Genomic DNA, 21,264 nt, shown 5'->3' with positions numbered 1-21,264 from the left:
CATGTAGCAAGTTGCCATGTAATAAGCGGGATAATGTACAAGCAGCCGGTTGTTATCGTGAAATAAGCCCCTTCATTGTGATACAAGACCCTTCGCGTCAGATCCTGGTCACACTGTCAGGGCTTATTTCTGCAATAACAACGTGGTGTCTGTACATTATCCATTGCATTTGACAACAATTAGATGAGAAAAAATTGTTAGATACAAATAAACAAACATAGAGAAGACATTACCACAAACAAGAACAAACTATTCCTATTACATTTCCTCAGGAATATAAGCCACAGCTAATCTTAACATTAATTTAACATTTACATTTAAACATTCATATATGTTCATTCATAAAATACAAATCTAGGGCAAATGTAATTTTTTTACCTCAGAGGCTACAGCATTGTGCTAGTAACCCAAAGGTCATGTGTTTTATTCCCAGGAATAGATAGTGGTATACTGGAAAAATGTATACACTGTAATTTGCATTGGATAAAAGCATCTACCAAATGGGCTAGATGAGCATCTAACATTTTCAGTAAAATTTTAAATATAAATTCTCAGTTTTTATAACCAGTATATTGAACCATCTGTTTATATTTTACTGAACCCCAGATATAAGAAAAATATCTGTCTATGCACAAGTTTTCTATTTTAAAAGAGAAAAAGATTTATGTATTATGGATGGTGACAAAATGGACGAACGTTTCTTAGAGACAACATACTCTGTAGGATTTCTGTAAATGTGTAAACCAGAAGCAATCATATCCTACAAACGGATCAGAGATGGCACTTTATGGAAGTCCCTATACTTAAATTCGTATGTGTCCATTTATGAGGAATATGAATTGTTATGGATGTGACCCTTCACTTATCTGACTACAGAAAACTGCTTTAAAAAAATGCTTAAGATTTTTTAACAGAAACCAAATATTGACATATGATCAGTATGGCGAAAACTTTGGATGAAACACTAGACTTTTTTAAGGCTGCATATATTTGCACAGAATTGCCCAAATGCAGAAATATAATACCGGCACTCTTTGCTCAAAACAGAGATCAATTTTATAGTTGCTTATATATAACTTTATTTATTTTAAGCGCAATGTCTATCAGCCATTAAGAAAAGTCCAGAGCTCAAGCATACATGCACGTAGCTCCACACCTATTTCTGTCAGGGTCAATACTGCTTTTGGAGGATCTAAGCCTGTGGTTGAATACCATTTAAATATACGCCTATCCTCTTAATATATAAAAGAACTTAAATTCTCACCTGGCATTACAAAATGATCTATGCCTTTACATAATTACACAAAACAGAGGCATAAAACAGGTTTGGAAAAATTTAGCAGGTTCTACGCCACCATGTGGGCAATATTCAATATCATTTTAAACTGTTTTTAGCATTACTAGTGCTGTGTACTTGCTTGGGAAAAATATACACACTGAACACAAACTTGTGCTGGCTTGATTTATTAACCATACGTGTTATTATGCATGTCTTACATGTATCAGCCCACATACAGGAATGATAAAATCCTTTTAATAGTATATTAAAGTCTTCCCTTTAGGTCCTTATATATAGAGTCCTTGAGTTTTAAGGGTGACCTTCATTACAGTTGTTCCAGTAGCATGGAACCAAAATGTGCACAGATCCTATGAATGAAATGCAAAAATGTCCATGTCTGAAAGAGGCATATGCGATGGAGGAACAGACAATCTACTCCTCTGCTGTCTCCTTTTTGCTGGTTTCCTGACCCTCAAAGACCGGGTACTTGCCTTCCACCTCCACCCACGTAATTGTACCGTTGGCCAGATCACGAATGATTTCTGGCAACTCGCGGACCTGGAATTACACGTGTACGCATCAACAAAACGTTCAGCATGGTTATTAATGTAAACGACACGAAGGCTCTTAAAAATAAAGCATAATGCACATGTGAATTACCTCAGCTCTGATCTGTCTCATAGAATCACGGTCTCTCAGGGTCGCTGTGTGTGGTGTCTTGTTGACCGTGTCAAAATCGATGGTGATACCGAACGCCACGCCGATCTCATCTGTTCTGGCATAGCGTCTTCCGATAGATCCTGAAGAATCGTCTACCTTGTGAGACACGCCATTCCTGGTCAGAGCTTCGGCTGTGGAGCAAAGCAATGCGTTAGTGTTTGGCATAATGTTAATACAAACTCATTGTACGAGCACTGTTAATAATCACGTTACTCACATAATTCTCGAACAAATGGTGTGAATTCCTGATTTTGGCTTAGTGGAAGGACGGAGCATTTGTAGGGTGCGACAGTGGCAGGGAAGCTGAAAAACTGAGAAACGGCAAAAGCAGCTTAGATTAGATAAAAATAAAAACAACTATAAAACTGTTGTAAAATAACGTAATAATTATTATATTAGAACGTATTGTTTTTACCGTTCTTTGTTCGTCACCCTCTCTGATGCGGAATGTGTGCTCGAAGATGGAGTACATGATTCTCCCGATGCCAAAGGAAGGTTCGATCACATTAGGAACAACCTCCTCAACTGTGGGAACATAAAACTGTGTAAACATTTATTTATGAAGTGAATTAAAGAGATAGTTTAACCAAAAATGAAAATTCTGTCATCATTTACTCACCCTCTTGTCATGTCAAACCTGTTTCTGACTTTCTTCTGTAGTGCACAAAAGAGGATATTTGGAAGACTTGCATTGGTTTGGTGTCCATACAATAGAAGTGAATGGGTACCACCATTGTTCAGTTACCAACATTCTTCAAAATATCTTCTTTTGTGTTCTGCAGAAGTAAGTCTTACGGGTTTGAAATTACCAGAGGGTGACTAAATGACAGAATGTTTATTTGTGGACGAACGACCCTTTAAGTTCAAACATGTTTTTTTATGCTGACAGGAATACAGTATTGTGCGTCTCACCGTGCAGGGTCTTCTGGAACCTCTTCACGTTCACCATGTCCTTGGTGAGTTTGAAAGTCTTGCCCTCAGTCTGAATGGTGAACTCACTGAGGCGATATCAAAGAAACCTCATTTTTTAATTTTCCCCAAAGATAAAATAGTTTTTCATGTACAATCTCCTGGTACTTATATGAATAGATTTCAAACAGCAAGGTGAACATGTGCAGGTGTGAGTATAGATAAAGTTGACACTTACCCATTCTCATTGAGAAGTTTCTCCTGCTCTGTTATAAAGCATTCATCACAGACGGCGAGGTACTCCATTGCAATCTTGGCATCCTTCTTATACGCTTTGCCAATGGCTCCTTTGTTTGGCTCGAACTGAACAACATTTACGACTTTGTGTGAAACAGTTAAGGAACGTACGAACAGCGTTCTCTCTAAACGCAAGAACTATAAGCAACATCTGTGCAAAAAATGGTCAAGAAATTGAAGGATATGGGTTCCTTTAAGGGTTTCTCAGCAACCAGAGGGACTTTGGTGGCCCGTGCATGGCACAAAAGATCATAACAAGAGCGATCAGCACAGCCTACGATCTCAATCCATCCCTGAAAACACAATAAAACAAACAAAAATGAAAACCTAGTCAAGTCAGAATACTCGGGAAGATCTACAAACAAAGCTAAACTTACATAAGAGGTTTTGGTTTCAGCATCCCAACAGTCACAGGCATAGTGGGCCATCTCATTATCCATATGCTGACGGAAACGAAGCTTGTCCTTTGCCACGCCTACTTTGACCAGATAAAGGTAGATCCTTCCAATAAAGTAGCCCAAGACGGAGTTGTTGATAACTCCCTATAATATACAAAGCACTCTTAGTACAACTGTGATTCACATTCAATCAATGAACAGAATTAACAGAAGGTCTTTCCTGACCTGCTCCACTGCGTCTCCCAGTCTCATCATGTGGGCGGACTGCCCACTGGTTTGCGCTTTGGAAGAGTAAAGCATGATATCCAAATCGGCAACGTTGGAGAACTTGGAATGAACCTTTTCATTCGGGTCCACAAAGAGCTCAATCTCAGCCATTGTAAACTCTCTAAACAAGAAAAACGTCACATTAATATTTCATTAATAAACAATCTAATCTAATAAAAGGGGGTGTTTATAATCACACCTGACACGAATTAAACCAGAGCGAGGAGAGATTTCGTTTCGGAAGGAGTTTCCGATCTGGGCTGCAGCAAATGGCAGCTTCCCCTGATTGAATTCTAAGAGACGTTTGAAGTTGAGGAAGATTCCCTGAGCTGTTTCTGGCCTTAGATATCTGGACACATAATGCAAACCAAATCAACTCTGGGGTATCATACATCTTCAGGTATTTTACAATATTGGTGAGCAAAATCAGAGAAGTGGCATCAAAAACGTACCCTGGCATGTTACCGCCGGGCCCAATGGATGTTTGGAACATAAGGTTGAATGAGATGGGAGGCGTTAGATCATTTCCTGTAATGGGAGACTTGACGTTGTATTGAACAAAAAAATCGGCCAACTCCTGCTGGGTGTAGTTATCCATCTGAGAGAAAAAAAACGCAAAAGGATTAATTCACCTAAATTCCTACAGTATGAGTTTAAAGCAATTTTTCAGAGGGAAAATAAAATTCCCCATATTTTACTCACCCTCAAGTCATCCTGACTGAATATGACATTCTTCTTGAAGAATAATGCAGTTGGAGTTATAATACCACGTATCATTTTTCTTCCAAGCGGTAGAATGGCGCAGCCAAGGGATAACGAAAGCTAGACATTATCGTTATTAGCGTTGTCAATATGGATATTTCACATAAACAACCGCATCGATTCACTTCAGAAGACCTTTGTTAAGACCACAGAGCCGTGTCGAGCAGTTCTTTGATAGATGGATGCACTTTTTGGAGCTTCAAAAAATTGCCCCCCGTCACTCCCATTCTACCGCTTGGAAGAAAAATTATACGTGGTATTATAACTCCCGACTGCATAATTCTTCAGGAAGAAAGTCATATTCAGTTAGGATGCCTTAAGGATGAGTAAAACATGGGAAAATTTGTTTTGACTCTGCAATATCGCTTTAACAACTTTCTTTAGTTTATCTTTAAGATATATGATGTACCTGAGTTATAACACTGTCCATCTCACTTTTCTTTTCTGCCGAACATTTCTTGTCACTCATTAATTTCTGTAGATGAGCTAAGACATTACACAAAACAAAAATCATAAACAACGTTATCACATTCATCTGAAAAAATAGCAAATGAAGAAAGCCAATTAAAACTAAAATATACAAACATTACTGTTTAGCCAACTTTCCATTTATTAATGTTGTCTGTCACTAGATCGAATTGTGAAAAGACCTGGACAGCAAGTTTCTTCACCACCAACTAAAGTAATATCTCATCACACATAACTTGCTGCAAAATATTCCTAGGAATGTATTGGTAAACATGATGTTCAGCACCAGCACCAACAGCAATACGTCATAATGCAACTTGTCAAAGGGGTTAAAAAAACAATAGTTTCTTCCCAATTGGCAGGTGTTCTGAAAATAAGGTTTTCCTGATAAATCTTTTTTGATTCATCAATGTTTTTTCACTCCAACACAAAGCCCACCTGAACCAGGATCTATCATAACAATCGACACATACTAGAAATAAAATCTTTCTAAAGAAAAAAAAACCTATATGTACCTTTAAGGAGATGGTCAGCTCGGAAACACTCTCCATTTTTGACATCCTTTACCATGTAGTCTGCAAATTTATCCACATGCCCTGATGTCCTTCAATGGAACACACAAAAATAATAAATGAAAGCTTCCCCAGCGACAAGAACCGTCTGATGGACTAATGCACCAAGGCCGAACGGAAAGAAAAACACTCACCTCAGAACAGGTTCTGGTGTGAGCATGGTGCAGTCAATCTCCAAAATCTGCTCCTCCTGGATGAAGTGTTGTCTCCAGACCTGCAGAATGTTGTTCTTCAGAGCGCAACCCACGGGGCCAAAATCATACAGACCACTCACGCCTTTAACAGACACAAATAAACTTTTGACGTTAAAAATCCTATTTACAATTCAAACTTCAAGATAAAGTGTTTCTTAATAAAATCAATGTTTAACATTCATAAATTATTGTAAACACAAAAAACAAACCTCCATAAATGGCAAACGCTTGATCATAAAAGAACCGCCTTTTCAGAGTGTCTTCCATCTTGGTTCTGTCCACAATGTCATCTTTGGGCTGCAAGGAAAGCTCCTGCAAAACAGAGAAAAGTGTGATGTGTGACGACAGATATTTCTTCAAGCGAACAGTCAAAGATACACACATTTAATTTCATGTCATCTCTAAGGAATTTCATAGAATACAAAAACATCTTACAACTGCATAACAATTCTGCTCACCTTGGCCTCAAGGATTCTCTTGCGAGCTTTGAGTTCTGCCACAGCCTTGGAGACATCAACATCAGGAGCATTTTCGATCTTCAACTGACGCACAAGATCACCCTATCAAATGAAATGAACAACCATTATTAAACCCATTCAGCTCATTCCATTGGACGTGCATTGATATAAATACATTTTAATAAATACCTCTTGAAAGCAATTTAAGTCGCTTTAAAGATCAATAGGCAACAGTCTGTAAGTGTCACGCTAGACAGCATTTAGGGGCATCATAGACACATTCACAATGATGCTCATGCAGTTTGCAGTGTAACTCGTGACATCACGTCTCTTTAGTTCAGAAGCTAGAAATCGGAGCTGAACTGCAACGAGGTTTCGTTTTATTTTGGCTCAAACACAGTGTGTGTGTATGGTTGTGTTTCACTCCACCCTCAGTCAGTCTGTGTCAGACCGGCTCATATTAAACGTGGCACTGACAAGACTCGAGCTGAATCATGCAACAGTATAAACACTAAAAAAAAACAGTACACTATTCTGCTCTTCCTGCAATATCACCTTTACCACGATACAAAACAAGAACTAAGAATTTGAATATTTTGCGTAATTTGGGATGCATTGGAATAGCGAATCAAGGACATCATCGTGTTTAAATGGCGAATGTGCGTTTAATGAACGTTATTTGTATAACGTTAAGGGTTGTTTGCATAGTCGTTTTACCTGCTCCTTCACCGCCAGCCTCAAAGGAGCCAAAATCTCTTCAATATTGCCATCCATATTCTGCCCGTCAGACATCTCCAGCCACAAGCGTGTCTTTTTCTTCTTACACAAGCAAATCGACAGCGAGATCGGTCTGACCGGAGGAGAAAACCACAGACGTATCGGACAGGATCTGGTCTTCGGAACCGAGCGGATGGTGAGGGTCTGTGTTCCGGTCCTGAGGAGAAGTGCTGATGTTAGGCTCCGCATAGACAGCATGGACCGAAAGGAGGAGCACCGAATCGCGGAACAGAATGATGAAATCCTCAGAAAAGAGTAAGTGAATCCACGGTTTCAGGCGAACACTTTCGTCCTTTTGACAGTGAGGTGATTCTTGGCAATGGCAGATTCGCTACTCCTGTTTTTACATTTTTAACTTTTTCTAATAAAACGCATACATTTTATTCACTAAGTATTGTTCTTAACTAACATTGTAAACGAGTTTAAAGACAAGCACTGTTTCCTGTTCATTTTATTACACTTAACGAAGGTTCAATATTATTTCAATGTAAGTCATTTTCTAACATGTTTCAAAAAGTTGCAATTTTGGGCACTTGTTTAGTTCTGTAAAAAATGTATGTATGCACTGTTTATATTATCTAAGAAATACAGAGTAGAATAATATCGTAAATATCATTTTAATCAAGTGTTTAAATGGCAAATAACTTTGGATAGAATTTAGATAACATTTTCCTTTGCTGCGGTACTGGAATATAAAACTTTCCCTATGATGAAGTACAGCTAATATACGGAATGATGAATCATGTATCCGTCAAGATCTGAGTAGATCAGCATATTAGTAACAGTGTTGTGAGTTATCTGTTTTAAAGGTATTAATCATTGTAAAGTAAGAGTGTCAAGACATTAAGTGAGATTAAAAGGCTTACAAGCTAAATCCAATAATGAGAGACTATATTGTTCATAATGAACCTTTCCAATCATTCCATACTCTTATACTGAAACACGGTACACTTAGATTGTAAATGCACATGTTTGCTTTAACCATTGCCTGTTGTCCTTTTTCAATGTCAAGGGCAATTTCCCAAGATTATTTTGTAAACTGCATTTACATTGCAGCATTTCTGCTCCCATATCTCGTAAGGTTCCGGATTATAAAAGCAAAAGTGTTACAGCATTTATACCAGAATAAAATGACATGTTTTGATCATTTGTGACAACTGTTTAGTAATACTGTTTATTTAGTTACAAATGCCTCCAGTCTAATTGATGCAAATGTTGTTGCAGTGATCAGTCTTGCTCACACGAAACGCTGAAAGGATCCATTAGAGCATAATTAGATAAGATAATTGCTCTCTTAACTTGATATAAATCACCTCCTCCAATACTTACCTATTCAATGAATCATTTATGCTGTAATATCTTTAATTTGTAAATCATATAGATAAAAGCATTTGCTAAATAAATGACAATTAAACTTTTGTCCACAATTCTCTATAAGCACATTATCATATAATTCGGCAAAATAATAAATTGAGGATATGATGCAATATGAGTAACGGGGCAAACACTAGATGGTGCTCTTATATATGCATAATTCTCTTACTAAATTAACAATTTACTACTCGGCCACAGGGTGTCAGTATATGCATACTTAGAGTAATAATTTAAACGCACTGTAAATTCAGTGAAAAATTGATTTATTCTGCAGGTCGTCCGCAAGGTAAGAAAATACACATGTCTATATTACACCTTTTTCTATATACATTTTATTAAATGTGTATATATTATTATTATTATTACAAATGCTTGTTCAAATGAATATTTAGAACAGACCTTTTTACTTTTCGAGGTAGACAGTTGTTTAGTTTAGTTTAGTTTAGTTTAGTTTAGTTTAGTTTAGTTTAGTTTAGTTTAGTTTAGTTTAGTTTAGTTTAGTTTAGTTTAGTTTAGTTTAGTTTAGTTTAGTTTAGTTTAGTTTAGATTAGTTTAGATTAGTTTAGTTTTAAGGTCCGTGTTTATAGCTTGCACGCAACAAGCAAAGATGTTATTTGTGTCAAAACATTTTGATTCACTGTAAAATTAGTTGAGGTGAGGACTGTGTCACGTGGACTTCTCTTATTAAACATTGAGATCAAACACCCACCTTCATAAAATATTTAGCAGCTCTCTCTCTCTCTCTCTCTCTCTCTCTCTCTCTCTCTCTCTCTCTCTCTCTCTCTCTCTCTCTCTCTCTCTCATTAAAAGGTTTCTGAAATCTCAGGAAATTCTCTATAAACAGCGAAATCCTTTCATGTAGGTGGGAATGGAAACCATAAAGATAATAATCCAAAAAGTGGGGAAATTTGATTTTATTCTTTATTTAATCGAAACTCAAATCCTTGTAAATTCATTGAATTGTTGTATTTTTAAATTGTATTTGATTATAAATCCCACATCTCAAAATGATATATATCTGTTGTGTTTTCATATTGGAGAAATGTAGCTCTGTCCTTTACTTGCAAAATAATTTACCAACACTGTAGTGTCCATCAACCATTCTTACAGAAGCGTCTAGTCTAACATTATGGATATTATTTTGTAATAATATCTTGTATTTCTGCGCGCAGAATTTCGGTAAAAGAGTTTTTTCACACGGTCACCCGGCGCGCGCCCGCTCTCTCACACACGCACAGCGGGAGAGAAAGAGCGACTGCAGATCAGAGCCTTTGTTATTACGCTCTCAGTCGGTGATCATCACAACCCCTCACATCACATGAGAGCTGAAATGTCGCCGATTCCCACCTTTTGACAGGAGTATCGCCGTTCACGTTCATCGTTGTACGATCGTGTGTTGTATTCTTATTTGTATGCGGGTGGTGTAATATCGCGCTGCGCTGTATGGTTCGTCTGCCATCTGGACTCTCGCCGCTAGCTCGCTAGCACAAGGCTAGCTGAAAATAAAAAAAATAAGTGACTGAGGAGGAATTAAATCCCGTTTCCATGGACAACACGTCCATTATTACCCAGGTAGCAAATCCAAAGGAGGAAGAGATCCTTTCTTCTTGCCAAGAAAAAGGTGAGGTCGATTCGCGGTGGATGTTGGATGTTTTTGTTTTGACAGGGAATCAATGCAGCTCTGTGCGGATGCTCTTATGATTGCATTAATGCATACGATATTAAGGCGAATTAATATTTTTTAATCAAAATATTGTATAACATAATAGAAGTAAACTTCAACTAGTCAAACGTGTTTCATGTCTGTTGCCTTGTGTGCGGGGTGTTTAATCAACAATGTTGGACATGAACACACTCGTTTACAGTTGTTATCGTCAGAGCAAATAATGTCAATGCTTGTGCTGGATCTCAGATATAAGCAGATCACAATGCCAAATCCTAAAATGAGCACACTGTAAACTGCAATTGCCATATACCGTTTTGGTTTAGTAACACTAAATGTTCAGATACTTGCTATAAGAGCAATGCTATAGTAGTAATGAAATACTCATGAATGTAATTCACCACTGCTTTCCACAGTGCACATATAGATTTCAAGTGTCTGTGTTTCATGTGTCAAGTCATGTTTGATATCATTGTAGATCCAATTCCAAGTTTTTGTCTCCAAAGAAAGCTTTTATAATGTAATGAATACAACTGTTTACAGAGAAAATTTACTTTTGTTATGTCGGAGGTCTCTGGATTAACTGAGATTTTTAGTGGAATCCCGAAGTCTTGACGAAAGCAGCCCTGGGGCTAAACAGTGTTACTGTTTCAAATGGCTACTTACTATCAATAAAATGAAAGGGTGGATTCACTGTACTCAGTGTTTTTAGTCATATTCCGTTTTTTAGTGTATATGTTTACAGTAGAGTCATTTAGGTTAACTGTGCAGTGTTCCTGTGTCCAACTTCCGAGCATTTTGTCAAAATGTTTGCCCCTTTTATATTAAAGGAGTCATATGACACGGCTCAAACGAATATTATCGTTTCATTTAGATGTAATGCAATTGTGTATACACGATTTAAGGTTAAAAACGATGTATTTTCCACATGTATCTCCTCTTTACTCCACCTTCAGATTTTTTACAAAGCTCATCGCTCTGAGAAGCGACGTGTGCTATGATTGGCCAGTTAACAAGTGCATAGTGATTGGTTGAATACTGCAAGCTTGTGATGGAAATGTACCGCTTCTTACACTATTTGGAACATCAGGTTCCAAAGCAATTGTACTGACGGATACACCCACCGTACTTAGACATAAAAACACGAATGTGCGCCATATGACCCCTTTAATTTATATTGTGCTCTGCATCTGTGTTTCAAGAGCAGGAAAAATACACAGAAAAATCAAGCCCTGACTGCCACCTCTTATCAGAGGAAATGGACCGCCGATTACATGAATTACTTAAACAGATTTTACAGTGATTGATGGTTTAAAATAACAATAATTAACTTTAAACCCAACAAAGTTCCCCTGGGCCAGGAATTCCCACCTCTGTTGTATTCTGTTCGGATTCTCAGAGCCTTCTGTGAGATTACATTTGAAAGAATCTCATTTAAAGAGGTCTCTTATCTGCAGCTAAAATACTGTATATAATCAAGCGTATCTTTCAAGGTTTGTCAGGCAGAAACACAACCTTCCCTCTCCAAAATAAAGCGTTGTGCACTGGTCCCTACATGTGGAGAAAAGCCATCGTAACATGGTGCTTTGGATTTCAGCCACACTTGCTAAATTTTTCAAAGGCAGACGAGGCTATTTTCAGCAACCTATCGGTTTCATTGTGAACAAAGAAGCGTCTAACAAATGCAAGTCGTGTTTTGAGTGCGGCGCTGGCGTTGGTGCTTATGGATGTAACCTTATGCATTATGGATGGAGTTTAATGAAGTTGGCACCGGCATCTCATATCTTAGGGATTAGAGACAAACTCTTATTATGGGGGCCACGGCTGATGAAGGAGATCTGAAGACGAATGAGGTCATACAGCCGAGACTTTTAGGGGTTTCTAAAAGCTTTTTGGTCAGTTAGTGTTAGGTGGTTTTCTTGACACTTTATTTTGAATCATTGCACAGTCTTGTTGCAGTCGGGTCCACACATATTTGTTTACTGAGTGAGCACCAGATTGTGTATTGAAGGTCTGTTTATAATTCTGGTTTATCGTCCACACGATTGTTTGCAGATCATGAAAAAACTCCCAGGCACAAGGGAATGTATCAACTATAAATGACATCAAATGCTGTTATTCAACCAACTGTGAAAACAATTTTCTTTATAAATTTGTGGTTGGTGTCCAGTTTGTTTGGTTTAGCCGCTTGTTACAGAAGTAAAATATTATGGTTTATTAGCTTTATGTTATTAGCTTCACATCATAGGGAAATGTTGTTTTATACCCTTTGTGAAAATAAATAAAAAACATATTTTTTTGTGTATCCAAATCATTGGGTGGCATAGATTCATTTAGCTGCACATGTTGTTTGACACTGAGCTGGCCACATCATTGAATTGCACTGAGGAGACATTTTATGAAGATGCCTCTCGCTTCCCCATCATCCTTTGCTTTCTTTAAATATCCTATTGAAACATGACATGAGTTAATAGAATTCAGAAGGATGAGTTTCCCCAGCACTTGAAGAGTATCCAAGCAATTTTCTTCATGGATGTTTATCCCGGTCTGTGTAGTTTACACTGCCTGCCGGTTAGAAGATCCACTTAAACTATACAATACTACAATTTTAAAGATGTGCCTCATAGCAGAAGGACCGTTCCAATGCTACATAATCTTATTTAAATCCATGTCATTCTTTTTATTAAAAATATGGATACTTTCTATGTAAATTCAGGACATTGTGCCATATTCACAAACCTCAGCGGTGTTTGCCTGACAATTACCTTTATAATATTATCACCCGCAGAAAGCAGATTTTTATTAGAAACAGATGCTTGTGTACATTTCCTATACAGTAGATCATGGCAGCGGTAATTTATAACCAGGCATTTATCCAGACATGCGATGGGGTTGAGCATAGTTTTATAGCTTTTTAATGAGTCCCTGTAAGATAGTTCCAGATTGTGCTTGCCTGAAGTGTGGAATACATCCAAATATTAATAACTATTACCATTGTGTTCTGTTACCTGTTTTATGCTTAAACAACAAAGACGATTCATTTTAATAAATGCAACTAATCGTCTACAGTTCATTCTTCAGGTGACTCTCATAGCCTTTCAGAGTGTGTGGTGAAGTAAGCTTTTTTATTGGCTGTAGCAATGGGGAATCGAGTTTAATATGATGGACTGGCAATATCAGTCTGTGCCTATCAGGAACATCGAGGCCGTGGGTAAACCTGATCGAAGAGGATTCTCCAGACGTGTGGTGCATTTTAAACCCATTCATCAAAGTCTACAGTGTGACTCAGCCTGAGCTGTACGGTTTTAGCAATATTATTTTATATTTCAGATTTAGAATTCAGATTCCTCATTGCCTGAAAAGGGTCAATGCAAGTCCACTATTAAAAGCAAATTACTAAGTTACTACCTGTTATCATAATTTCGTTTTTAGTTTTATCGTATTTTTATTATTATTTGGGTAGTTGACAAACAAACTGTATCCTATGGTGTGACAGCAAAACATTTGAAAACAAACTGTTATTTATTATAGAAAATTGAGTAAGAGAGATTTATCTTTTATGAGCGCTTTTCCACCATTGCGCTGAATCGTTCTCTTTGCTCTGTGCCGATCCATGCCAGCAGGTACGTAAATAGTTTCATTTTTCACCGCAGGCCTGATAACAGAAATGTTCAAAATGTTAACACAAAGACGTCACGCGCTGCCTTGCTAACACAAGAGACTGAGCTATGACGAGTCAACAAAACCAGTCTAATGTTTACATTTTTCAAAATTGAGGTTTATACATCATCTGAAAGCTGAAAATAAGCTTTCCAATTATGTATTGTTTATTAGGATAGGACAGTATTTGGGTGAGATGCAACTATTTAAAACTGGAATGGAGGTGTCAAAAATATGAAATATTGAGAAATCACCTTGAAATAAATTGTTAATCAGAGGCGCTGTGGCAGGCCGATGGTTAGAAGAAACAGCTTTGTTTTAATGCTCTCTATTGGCTTATGGAGAGCAGATGAACCCAAAAGCAGAAATTTTAAGCTTTACATAGATACCAACCTTGAGCGGGTAATTCCCAAATAGTGGGCAGCAGCGAGTGTAGTTTTTTGGTGTGTTTTCTGGCCATTTTTGTTAGCAGTTCTGCTGCATCCACTCACAAGAATAAAGTTTTGATATATTTACGGGAGGAAATTTACAGAATATATAAATACATAAAAGAAAATTCTATAGTTTTATTGGCTATTGCCATAAACATTCCCGTGCTACTTTGGGGTCCAGGGTCACATTTTGTCAACCTCCCATTTCGAGTATTTACTTTCATCCTTGTTTTAATGTCATTTTGTCATTTTATCTATTTTTATATTACAATTTAAATCAAATGTTCTTCATTTCAGTTTTTATTTTATTTTAGTTTTCATTTCTAGTTAATAATTCTCGTGCCTTGTAGAGCATGAATATGTTGCTAAAGCAATCTTGAAGACTTTCAGGTCAAGGTGTTAAGAATTGTCCGCTCCTGTGGCTTGCTGGAATCATCAGGGCCACCCTTGATATCTAAATTCAAACCAAGGCTTTCTTTAAAGGCAGTCTTCCTCTCTTTAATTGTTAATGTCATCTCGTAAGACTTAATCACGGATGCCCCGTGGGTTTGCGGCTTCTGGAAGGCTGACAGAGGTGTTGAAAAGATGGCAAGGATATTGAATAGTCTTGGCGATCTGCACAGCCAGTATATCGGGGTCAGATGGAGTGGGTGGACTTCTTTTCCACTTGTGAAATGATACCTAGTGGCACCCTCCTGGGTGTGTGTTATATAAGTGTGAATGTGTGAATTACAGTGTAAGTCGGCCTCAGGCGTTCTGTATTTAGCAGATTCGCGTTCATTTGAGCATTATGTTTGTGTGCAGTTTGTGTATGGGATCACTTGTGTTTTGGTTTAGCTTTGTTAACACTAATACAGTAGACATTCCTTTTCCCCATTCTCAGCATCAGGGTATGCCAGCTTTTCTCTGTGGGAAGTCAGCGGTTCCCTGAGCTCTGAGTGCTTCACTTTGTCAATATTTGACAATAGCTTGGTGTGAAGCTCGCTCCGTAAGCTGAGGGTTAGTTGTGTCTTAAAAACAGGAGGAACACAACGACAGTGAAGCAGGCTGGGACACGACCAAAACATGTTCTAATGATACAGTATAGAAGAAACTGTCTTATGCATAAGATGACTTAAATGGAAAATAAGCGGTGAATGTAAGATGATCACTTATTAAATGGATAAGTCACCCCAAAATATTTTTTTTATTCATTTGATCAGTCTTTCTTATGTGGAATGACATTCTCTGACTTCCGTGTATTTTAGATGAGACAATCTATATTCTAGTCGTGGGAATTCCATCTGTCAGTTCATGCTATTTTGTTTGCATAAATATCAACTTTCAGGCACACGTCTTTGTTGCCAACATGGCCTTTTCGTAACATTCCAGAGGGAATGCACCTGAATCTCTCTCTGCAGTGTCACAATCATCAAGACACGGATACAGAATGAAAAAAATGCATTTTGTACAGAAGTGTTACATCTGCTGTCATGCTCTCAAACCTCATTTTCCCTGGACTTTCTCACAGCGGAAAAATCTTTGCATTCATTTTTAGTTAAAAATATTTAAACATGCTAAAGTTGCTGTTTTTGTTTGTGTTATGGCTTTTGCTTTGCACTGATTTACATTGGCAGCAAACAAGGGCTGCTCGATTATGAAAAAAAACATAATCGCGATCATTTTGGCCAATATTGAGATCAAGATTATATAACACGAATAATCATTAACCCTTAAAACAACATAGAAAAAGAAACATCTTTGCTTTTAAACTCTGAATTTAACTGAAAAATAAATGTAAAGAAACAGCACTGCTGAACCACTGTAAAGGAAAGGTTGCGCTGTGGATTTATACTACAAGAAAAGAGAGGATCCTTGCAAAATGGAATGCGGAACAATAATCGTTTGCCTCGATTATTTAGTTTTTGTAATTGATGAAGGCTAAAAGTGACAACTACAATTAATTTTCGATTAATTGCACAGCCCTACAGTAAACAAAAAAGTCAATAACGCAATTGTAGAAATGCACTCTTTTACATTTTTAGTAAAACTGAGACAAATGAGAAATTTTACTTCACTATCTGGCCCCATGCAGTGAACTGTTCTATGTAAAATACAACAACTGTTCAAACAGAAATTGCTTTTCTTCATCTTCACTTTAGACACGTTTTTTATTAAGATAAAACATTGTTATCTGTTTTAATGAGTACTGTACATCTGTTAAACTTGGTTATTTTCTTCGGAAGCAAAGTTGCATAAGATATTAAGATGTATCATCACATTAATTTGTTTTTCTATTCCGTTCTTAAGCGCACAGAAAATCTATCAAAATCTGATATGGTTTATGCCCAAGCATTAGAAAACTATTTGTGTTCTTCTAAAACAACTGTAAACATTTAGTATTTATCTTTGTTTTACCAGAGAACAAGACAAAATACAGATTAAGAGAATGTTTTTTGCGTTGCTTTTTTCATCAGTCTCTCTCCCTCATCTGCTGTGCTTTTGTCTTACCAAAACAACGTGGGCAGTGTGTTGCGTAACAGGCTTGAATAGTCAGATTTCTTATTTTTTCGATGACTAATTCCACCATGTCTGTAACATCCTCTGGGGAGATCATCAAGAATATGGTACATCTCAAACTACAAGTCCTATGATGTGGTAGTCTGTTGGATTTCACTGGGAAGCAATTTAGGACAAGATCAGGACTGGGTTTCTCGAAACCTTTGTATCGCTACGTCGTTTTTAAGAATATAGGGCTCCCACTCTTAAGGGACAACTTAACAATGACGTAGCGTTTAGTAGATTTCGCGAAACCCAGCCCAGATCAATGACCTCATTGTTTGTTGTGATGTACTTTTTGCTGAATGAGAAGGATGGCACTGTAGATGCATCCATTTCACTTTCATTTTATTAAGGTTGTGGATAGTCATAATACATTAAAACACCATTTACTTTGGCTAAATGTCTCTATTTAAACATTCGTTAGATGTTATGCGCTTTGCACAAATAGTTCAATATTATTTCTTGCCTATCCTTTGAAGTGGCTAAAGTATACAAACATTTATGCGCACACCAAAAGCGAAATAAGCGTTTTGTGCGAGTAAATTATATACAAAAACAGTGCAAATACGCTTATAGACGCAAATCAACCTCGTCTTCCCTGAATGTTGGAAATATTTGTCAGATCGCATCACTTGCGCGAAAAATACAAACTTTTCCCACGAGTTATGAAGAGCGTGGAACGCTATTGTTCGCATTTGGTGTGAACCCAGCATTTGGGGCGATTCGCATTTCACGTCTTTTGCGCGGACAAGTTCGTTATTTTATATGTAGACACGCGGCACCGCGGGTCATTTGCCTAGAGAAAGCCGCACGGCTTGCGTTTTCTCCACGGTTTTGGCGCCAAAAGAACACATTGTAACATAATATGACTATAGTTATTTACTCATTATTTTACTTGTTGTTATACATGAACCATGAACTATTACTACAGTTGGTCAAATTTCTTAGATTTCATAGATTTACATTTTTCTGTTCTCTTTCTGTGACCCCATATCGAGTCATAGACAGATTGTTTCCCCCCAACAATAGGCTATATACAGTTTAGGTCCGACATGATCTGTATATAGAGTTTTAGTCAATTTAATTATTTCTTTACTACAACCAAGGTATTTTTTAGGATCCTGTTTGATTTGGGGTACGTTTTACTTTTTGATTAATGTTTGTGTTTCTGAGGCTTTAGACTCCATGCAGCTACTATCCCCTGTAGCAAAAAACAGGAGTGGATGGTGTTATAGTTATATCGTCATTTGTATCATACAGCAACAAATACCAGAACATACCGTGACAGAGTTTTAGGGCCATATCAGCCATATAGAAGTCAGATTGAAACATGGGCTAAGGAATGTAGTCTTACCTGAAAGATACACAAGGCCGCCAGTGTTAACACTGAGATCACTGAAATAATGCACCACTTTTTGTAAACTTAACATGTTTACATTTATGCATTTAAAATGTGCATAACGCCATATTTTACCACAGACCTTCATTACAGGCCTGTAAACACATTTGTGTTGTTAGTTTTGTTGACATTTGACACTAGGACCAAAGCCAAGCAGTTGGTGTTCATGCTCTGGGCATGTTGAACCATGGTGCTCACATTGGAGATGAAGGTTTGATTACAGCTTGTGACGCATGTTGTGTCCGAATCTCATTTCCAATGTGTTTTCTGTGTTCAATACAATCCCGAAAACATTTTAACGCATGTGCAATTATTTTACATTCAGTAGCTAAGTGCCGAAATGGACAATGTAATTGATTTTGATTTGTCAACTGCTGTTATGATGAATGTGTCTTCTCGTTTGGTTTTCTCATTACAATATTGTTTCAGGCAGTGGAACAAAACACCGTAATTGAGCTGGTTAGTTATTTAAACGCACCTGGTCCAACCTTAGGATCAGTGTTAAAAACTGTCTCAAAGCGAAGTATCATGCATGCGCATGTACGGTACGGTATGGTCAATCTTCTTTACTCTCCTAATGCTTTTTGGCCTTTTTCAAAGCGAAATTGTTCTTTGAAACGAATTATTGGTAAGGTCGAAGAAGCTCCGAGCAAGTGTTTGCTTAATATCAAAATAAAGAGCAGAATAAATTTTTGTTAAAGAATTTTACTCAACATTTTACCTGAGTTGTGAGTTTTCCGTCTGAATTATTTGTAATGAAGTAATAAAGGGTATGTACTGTGAAATGGCACAAGACAATAAAAAGGCAATAGACAAAACGTTAAAGATTTTTCGCCCTGTGTGACTGTCAAGTATGATTTTGTAAGTAATGTCAGTTTAATTTTATTTGAGATAAACCTACTCGTAAATCAAATATATCTATAAACTCCTGATAAATTATAAACTGATACATTTTGTGGTACTTTTTTAATGCACTCTTTATTACATTAATATTATATATTTTTCCTAGATTTGTACTGTATTGTTTTACGCATATGGCAGACGCTTTTATCCAAAGCGACTTACATTGTATGATACTGTACATTTGTATCTGAGTATGTACATAGGATCAAGCCCATGATCTTGGCGTTGCTAGCGCAATGCTCTAACCACTGAGCTACAGGAAAGCCTAGTTTTATTATACAAGTATTAATTTACAAGTGTTAATTTTATAGCAAAGTAATTAATTGTGGGTCATTTAAATGATGATTCATTTCAAAATAAAAGCTCACGTTTTTTGAGCAAATGTAAAAAAATTCAGATATAATGAACATGTGATATATCTTTGTTATATAATTATCTCTTTTATGTCCAACCTTCGTGAGGTACGGATAAGTAATGCATAAACACTGAGGTACAGGCATGCTGCTTTAGACAATTAGCAGTCATTTATGTCTCTATCAGGGGACTGTCTCAGCTCCGCAGTGTCCTCTGGCTTACATCATCCCAGCAAAACCGAGTCTGACCTCGTGAGCCGCACACTGAATATGCAAACATTAAAACCTATGATGTAAGACCTGGATCTTCAATACTCATCTGGCAGATTAGGAGGAAGCAGCCCGAGGGAAGATTTCTGCAATCTGGCTACACTAAAACAAGGAGAATTGTGATACAGTGTAAGGGCGGATAATCTCTGTGGATATGGATTTTCCATGTTTCCCCTTCAGCTATCAAATCAAGATGAGGAACAGATTCGTGGATTTGCTGTGTTTATCAGCTCTGCTTTCTTGTTTGTTCATAGTGGACTGGCAGTGTTTCCAACAACACTGCGTCTTGTTTTACAGTTAACCTTCGTCTTTTTTTACAGTTTACTTTTTTGCTCTTGTTTAACCTTTCCCCAGTTTTCTTTGCACCACCCTTCCTTGACAAACGTGTTGCATATGCGTCTTTTTACATTTCGTCATTTAGCAGACGCTTTTATCCAAAGCGACTTACAAAGAATTCAGGGAGCAAAAGCGATATATCATAAAAGAGTAATAGTACAATAGGTGCTAATACAAACTTACTAGTTTCAACAAAAGCTAGACCACTACCTGTTGAGAGAAAGAGAGAGGGTTAGTGTATTTCTTTTTCTTTTTTCATTTGTCTGTCAAGTTTTAGACTGCAGTCGGTTCTGACTCCTGTAATTTGGCCGGGGTACGTGTTCTTTACAGATGGGCATTTTTCCATGCGGCGGGTCAGAGGGTTATTATCTCTTCCTGTCTGGAATGTGAGGAATTTCCTGTGCGTTTCTCTTCCGGATGCGAGCGAGAACATACCCGCCCAAGTGATCGTTCAGCATCACGTTACCTCTCAGTCAAATGGGGGAACCAAAGTTTTTGAAATATAACAAAAACAGACTTTAAGAGAAGAATAGGGATTTGTCAGAATAGTCCCTATATGCAAGTCTCTGCTCTATAGCAACTCTTTTTTCTGCATTGCTATTTTCGTACATGGGCATGTACCAAAAAGACAGCTGCCAGTCAAATGTCACTGGAATTCAAAAAGCAATGGGCTCTTGTACACAGCAGGATTTCTATCGCTTGGTTTCAGAAGGATTCTGAAGAGTTTTTTTTCTTTGCCCTGATTCGGCTGTCTCTTGTGATACCTCTACTTTGTTTGACAAATTATTGCATTTGTGCAGTGTTGAAAACAGCTGTCTGGTAACAACAGTTTGTAGAGTGAGGTTGAATTTGAATAGAACACATAACCCTTAACGCTCACAGAAATAGAGAGACAGGGCATTGCCATGTACACTGACTCCAGCCACATTCCTGTGGCCAGCCAAAGAATATGTTTTTAGACGGGTGTATTTGTGTGTGTGTGGCGAACACTCTGGCTGTGTTTGAAATATATCGTATCCTACTGCTTTCTGCACACTGCACAGTACTGTATAGGGCTTATTATTAAAAGTATGTAAAAACCGTGTCCATTATGCAGTGCTGCATTTTGTAACAGAATTATACTATACATTGTTGTTTCATGATCTTGTAGCATTCAGCAAGACGTGTTCAGTTATCGTTCCGGAGATCAATGCAGTTATTTGAAATTTAAAATACATTTTTGTTAAAAGAATA

At 37.4% G+C, this 21,264-nt stretch overlaps 2 protein-coding genes across 4 annotated transcripts in view; one reads left to right on the top strand and one right to left on the bottom strand.

Annotated features, from left to right (window-relative positions):
• Positions 1-1,058: 1,058 nt before the first annotated feature.
• Positions 1,059-7,340, bottom strand: gars1 (glycyl-tRNA synthetase 1). The gene is made up of 17 exons (XM_079447569.1): positions 7,042-7,340; positions 6,325-6,426; positions 6,076-6,178; positions 5,807-5,948; positions 5,616-5,704; positions 5,042-5,118; positions 4,323-4,468; positions 4,070-4,219; positions 3,829-3,991; positions 3,583-3,747; positions 3,391-3,498; positions 3,147-3,292; positions 2,912-2,997; positions 2,415-2,524; positions 2,217-2,310; positions 1,940-2,130; positions 1,059-1,837 (listed from the first exon to the last, which is right to left on the bottom strand). Exons 1-17 carry the CDS (start codon positions 7,297-7,299, stop codon positions 1,712-1,714), a joined length of 2,256 nt encoding a protein of 751 aa, XP_079303695.1. The 5' UTR covers positions 7,300-7,340; the 3' UTR covers positions 1,059-1,711.
• The window catches only part of ctdspla (CTD (carboxy-terminal domain, RNA polymerase II, polypeptide A) small phosphatase-like a), a 26,855-nt gene continuing 12,592 nt past the window's right edge, over positions 7,002-21,264 (top strand). The window contains exon 1 of one of the 3 annotated variants that reach the window (XM_079447574.1): positions 7,002-7,356. In XM_079447574.1, the coding sequence (XP_079303700.1) occupies positions 7,335-7,356 (22 nt within the window). In that variant the 5' untranslated portion in view covers positions 7,002-7,334. Of the gene's footprint in view, positions 7,357-9,685; positions 10,097-21,264 lie in introns of those variants that run through there. The other 2 variants (XM_079447573.1, XM_079447572.1) reach the window with 2 other exon arrangements.

The sequence above is a fragment of the Barbatula barbatula genome (genome assembly GCF_947034865.1).
Source record: "Barbatula barbatula genome assembly, chromosome: 23".
In the NCBI taxonomy this organism is placed as follows: domain Eukaryota; kingdom Metazoa; phylum Chordata; class Actinopteri; order Cypriniformes; family Nemacheilidae; genus Barbatula; species Barbatula barbatula.
This window is presented reverse-complemented; position numbering and strand designations above follow the sequence as displayed.